Source organism: Mandrillus leucophaeus, unplaced genomic scaffold (assembly GCF_000951045.1).
Source record: "Mandrillus leucophaeus isolate KB7577 unplaced genomic scaffold, Mleu.le_1.0 Scaffold249, whole genome shotgun sequence".
Lineage (NCBI taxonomy): Eukaryota > Metazoa > Chordata > Mammalia > Primates > Cercopithecidae > Mandrillus > Mandrillus leucophaeus.
The window spans coordinates 2,828,051-2,832,493 of NW_012102576.1; the positions used below are offsets into that span (position 1 = coordinate 2,828,051).

General features: G+C 54.2%; 2 protein-coding genes across 2 annotated transcripts in view; one reads left to right on the forward strand and one right to left on the reverse strand.

The window, feature by feature from the left end:
- FAM120B (family with sequence similarity 120B) overlaps positions 1–535 on the reverse strand; it is a 96,129-nt gene extending 95,594 nt beyond the window's left edge. Inside the window, exon 1 of the mRNA XM_011983394.1 lies at positions 407–535. Coding sequence (XP_011838784.1) covers positions 407–454 — 48 coding nt within the window. The 5' untranslated portion in view covers positions 455–535. The remainder of the gene's footprint in view (positions 1–406) is intronic.
- Positions 499–4,443, forward strand: part of DLL1 (delta-like 1 (Drosophila)) — a 13,027-nt gene continuing 9,082 nt past the window's right edge. The window contains exons 1-6 of the mRNA XM_011983409.1: positions 499–567; positions 743–818; positions 3,023–3,078; positions 3,342–3,473; positions 3,689–3,791; positions 4,094–4,215. Coding sequence (XP_011838799.1) covers positions 499–567; positions 743–818; positions 3,023–3,078; positions 3,342–3,473; positions 3,689–3,791; positions 4,094–4,215 — 558 coding nt within the window. The remainder of the gene's footprint in view (positions 568–742; positions 819–3,022; positions 3,079–3,341; positions 3,474–3,688; positions 3,792–4,093; positions 4,216–4,443) is intronic.

The window sequence follows — 4,443 nt, forward strand, 5'->3', positions numbered from 1 at the left end:
CGGGCTCCACGCACGCGAGAGGTGGGCGTCTCGCAGGCCCGTGGCGCGGTTCGGACTCCCCCCACAGCAAAACGACCGCCCGACACGAACCAGGTGGGGTCAGAGCCCGCCTTCCTGTTCTCTGCACGACCGCGGATCCTGAGAAAGGAAAGGGGTGTGTGGCTCCGGGACCCCGCCGCACAGGGGAAGTCACTCGCCGGGTCTCCAGCGGCGCAGCCTGCGGCCAGCGGGGAGGCTTAGGAGCCTCTGCGGGGCTGATTCCTTCGCCCCCGGCTGCTGTTCTCGTGCCCCCACCGTCGCCCACCCCCGCGCAGAGCTGCCCGCGCCGGGGGTCGTGCTCCTGCCCGCTTTGGAAGCGCCGCTGCCTGGGGGCCGCTCGCCTTGTGTGCATGCGGGCGGCGCTCACCTCCTTCCTGCCCGCGCCAGCGCTCGGGGAGCCTCGAAGTCCAAACATAAACCAGATCGACGCCCCCTCCCTTTTCCAGGCTGTGACGAACGATGGCTTCGTGGGCTTGTAAGTCCACGCACGCGGCAACCGAGTGTCCACACATCTGTGCACCCACTTGGGTGGGCGTGGCTGGGCAGGGGACATGGCCCAGTGAGTGTGCGTGTGGGGGGTAAGGTTCTATGTTCACGTGTCCAAAGACAGTCTTAAGAAGTAAGCAGCAAGGACGTATCCACGATAGCTCCACTACGCAGAGGCTTCGCCTACGGACGCTTCTGAGAGCTTCCCTTGTGGCAGCAAGCGGGTCCGTTCCTCCGCTACGTTAACCGCTTTCAGATTCCAAAACTGACTGATGGAGAATGGGCAGAGGGTGGTTGGTGCAGATGTGATACCAATACTAATTAATAAGCATGGTCTACGTCCCCTTCTTCTTCTTTATTTCAAGTAAGCTGGCATGTTTGATCAACACCAGATTTGCTGCCTGGAAGTTTTTTATCTTGTTGTTCTGAACAAGGACCCTAATTCTTCTTAGGAATAAGAGAACCTCTCTGTTGGGTATACAGTATTCAGTTGGTCTGAGAAAACACAAACCCCACTCAAGTCTCCAGACTTGTTTACACAGAAAACTGAACCTGTGGCTGGCCTAGAGTCTGAGCCTATTCTGGGCATTGTTTATTGCAATCTGCCCAGGCCCTCCTGCCCCCACCACAGTCACCACCACACACAAACCTGGAGAATGGAACCTTTCTTTGGAAAGGGGGGTTGGAATAGGATTGGGTGACCATGGTATTAGGTCATGCACACACTGCTGAGGATGGCCACATTGGAATTTGATAAGATGATGGCCATAAGCTTTTATTCCCAGGTGGCCTAATAAAATGGTGGGGAGATAATCAGTGTCTCCAGCAAACACAGAACTCCACATGTGGTTGCTGTGGCTGCAGCTCTGATCATTATACAGCCTAAGCTTACCCTGGACACTGAAGTTACTCAGCCTGTGGGTTATGCTGCCCAGAAAACAAAACAAAACGAGAAACACCACCACCAGGCAGCAAATTCCTCCTTGCATTTCTGTGTCTGATGTATTGGGTGCCTTCTAAGCCCTAATGAGCCTCACTTTGTACAGTAAATTTGCTGAGACATAAAAAAGTATTTAAAAGAAAGTTTCCTGTTTTTTTTCCTAATGAGCAAGGTGAGGATTTATAGTGTGGGGAGGAGGGACTCCGGCAGCCAGGGCCAACACTGAGGCAAGCCTATTTAACATACCCTGGCTTAAGCGCCCTCATGCATTTGTGGGGTTCAGAGTGCTTAGTTGTGGGAGTATAGAGACATGCAGTTAGGGAGTGAAAAAACGCCATTTGGTTCGGAGCAGATGGCTGGCTAGGGGGCTGATGGCGTCTAAAGGCGTGTCGTCCCCTCCAGCTCGAATCCCTAAGGGCTCCCCTTGTCTTCCCAATCAATGAAAATTAAAGTGCAAAGAAAGGATGAATAGTTGGACCTCGAGTCTCTCCTTTGTTCATCCCAGCTACTGGTGCGCAGGAGTTAAACTACAACAGGCTCCTATAGAAACGCTGAAGTTAAACAGTCTCCCCGTTAGCACAGCTTTTGAAAGAGAGAGGGAGAGAGGAACAAACTTGGGGGTGGGAAGAGAGAAATGGGGGAGAGGAAGAAGGAGAAGAAGGAGGAGAAGGAAGAAGAGGAAGGAGGTGGAGAAGGAGAAAGAGGAGGAGGAGGAGGAGGAGGAGGAAAAAGAGAAAGGAGAAGAACAGGAGGAGGAGGAAGGAGAGGGAGAAGAAGAAAAGAGCTTTCTGCTTGATTTCCCCAATACAGAATCGCGTGGCATAAATTAAGTTGGAAAAGAATGAACGCTTTGGGCAGGATTCTGATGGATTTTACGATGCCTTTCAGTTCCGCTTTGCCGCCGTAATCGAGAAATCTGTGCCATGTCAATTTAACAAATACTTGATACTGAGGGGGGTTTGTTAAAGATTTGGGGCAAGTCTTTTTTCCCCCAAGGTTTAAGCCCTTGCGCGTGGAACTTTTTATTTCCAGTTTTCTAAACAGGCATTCAAATGAGCCTGTTTTCCACTTCCATTTTCTAATTAAAAGGTTCCTGATATTTCATTTCTTACTGAAATCTACGCTCAGTCTTACAGGCAGAGGATTCTGGATTCTGACCTCGAATTCTTTTCTTTTACATTTCTTCTGCTCCCCAAGCGCTCTCACCTACCCCCACCCCCACCTCCACCCCCCAGCACAGGGAACAGCTCCTGTGCCTTAGGGAAGCAGAATGCTCAGAAGTCAGCTTTTGGAGGAAACATCAACCTAGAGAAAAAAGGATCCTGACACTAGGTGGCAAGATTAAATTAGGATTTGAGCTGGCCCCTCCCTGTGGTGACAGCAAGTCCCTCTAGAGCCCAAAAAGGACACCATCATGGAGGTGGCAGCATCTTCTGAAGACCCCATTTGCTCTGAACCAAACAGTAGGGGGTTCACGGTGAGGTCCCAGCCTGGCTTTCTCACCTGGCACTAACCATCATATGCTTGTTTCTGCTGGTTAACTCTTCGCTATTCCAGGAGGCAACAGTGGAAAACCTAAAGTCGACATCTCTGTTGATCCTAAAACTTTACAGGTATTTGGGAAACAAGGTAGCAGGAGACAGGCTGGGTCACCTGAAGAGGAGTAGCAGTTCCAGCTGCGCGACAGCCAGAGGGCCTGCCCTGGACGACTTTACCACGTGACCTTCAGATGTCTGGCTGCAGTGGTTGTCCTTGGTGTTCCAAGACTCCCTCTGCTTAGACACTTTGTGATCAAGACATCTGCCGGGATGAAAGTCACATTCTGCCTCGACAGTGCCCTGTTCTCACCAATAAGGCAGTTGTAACCCACCTACAGAGGACACTGTGGCCAGTCTGCTTCCTTGGGGCTGAGCTACAATCAAAGGGGGCACTCCAACAGTCACCTGGAACCCTACGGTTTGAAGCTACGGAGGTGTTGGGGGTGGTCAGGGAGCCGCTGGCGGGGATGGTAAAGAGAGGAAGTGCAAAGCTAGGTGCCACAGTCGGAGTCTCTGCCCCAACTTACTTCTCCATCGTGCCTAGGAGGGCAATTTAGATAATTCATTGTGTGATACGTGTGTTCTCGACCCTCCCAATAAACTCATTTCCCTTTAAAAAATGAAAACAAAAGTTCTAGTGTCTGATGGACGTGTAAAAACCTAATAAGGTGACGGTTGTGTAAAGGTTGTGGGTTGGGGGCCGGGGCTGGATGGGGCTTTAGAACATGTGCCGGACATTGTTGCAGAGGCCGCGGCGCGCGCGGAGGGGAGCTCTTTCTCTCCGCATTGTGCGGGGAGCAGGTGCTGTCTGCATTACCATACAGCTGAGCGCACAAAGAGCCACTGATTCAGCCTCGCACAATAACAGGCTGCCTTAATGACAGCCACGCGAACGACACACACCAAACTCACTTCTTACCAGGCGGAGGGAGGCCGAGGGGGATACCCGGGAGAGAAGGGCCGAGACCCGGGGAAGGTGGCGGCGGCCGGGGATCCTGTGGGGGAGGGCGCGTGTCTATGGGGGAAGTTGAAGGCCAGGTTCTCCTGGCTCCGGGGATGTGTTGCCCGGCCCCCGGGCCCCCACTCCCAGTGGCCGCGGACCACGAGAGGGCACCGAAGGCGCGGGGATGCCGGTGTCCCGGGGGCGTCCTGGCCCTGCCCGCGCGTCAGTTCTGCACTCCCCCAGGCTCAGTCGCCATCCTGGGCCAGGAGGTGTCCCCGCGTCGGACCTCCCCAAACTTCCCGAAACTGCCGCTTCGCTCTAGAAGCCCTCGGTCCACCGCTCCGCCCGCCCCTTTCCTACGATGCTCCCCGAGTCGCCACCCCCGCCTCCGCCCCCGAGAGACTCCTCCTTAGGAAGCGCCTGCCCCGAAGAAGGGGCGGCCCCCCGAGAGCTCGGGCCTGGAACTTCATCCTCCTGCTCGCAGCCGCCCTCCCCAG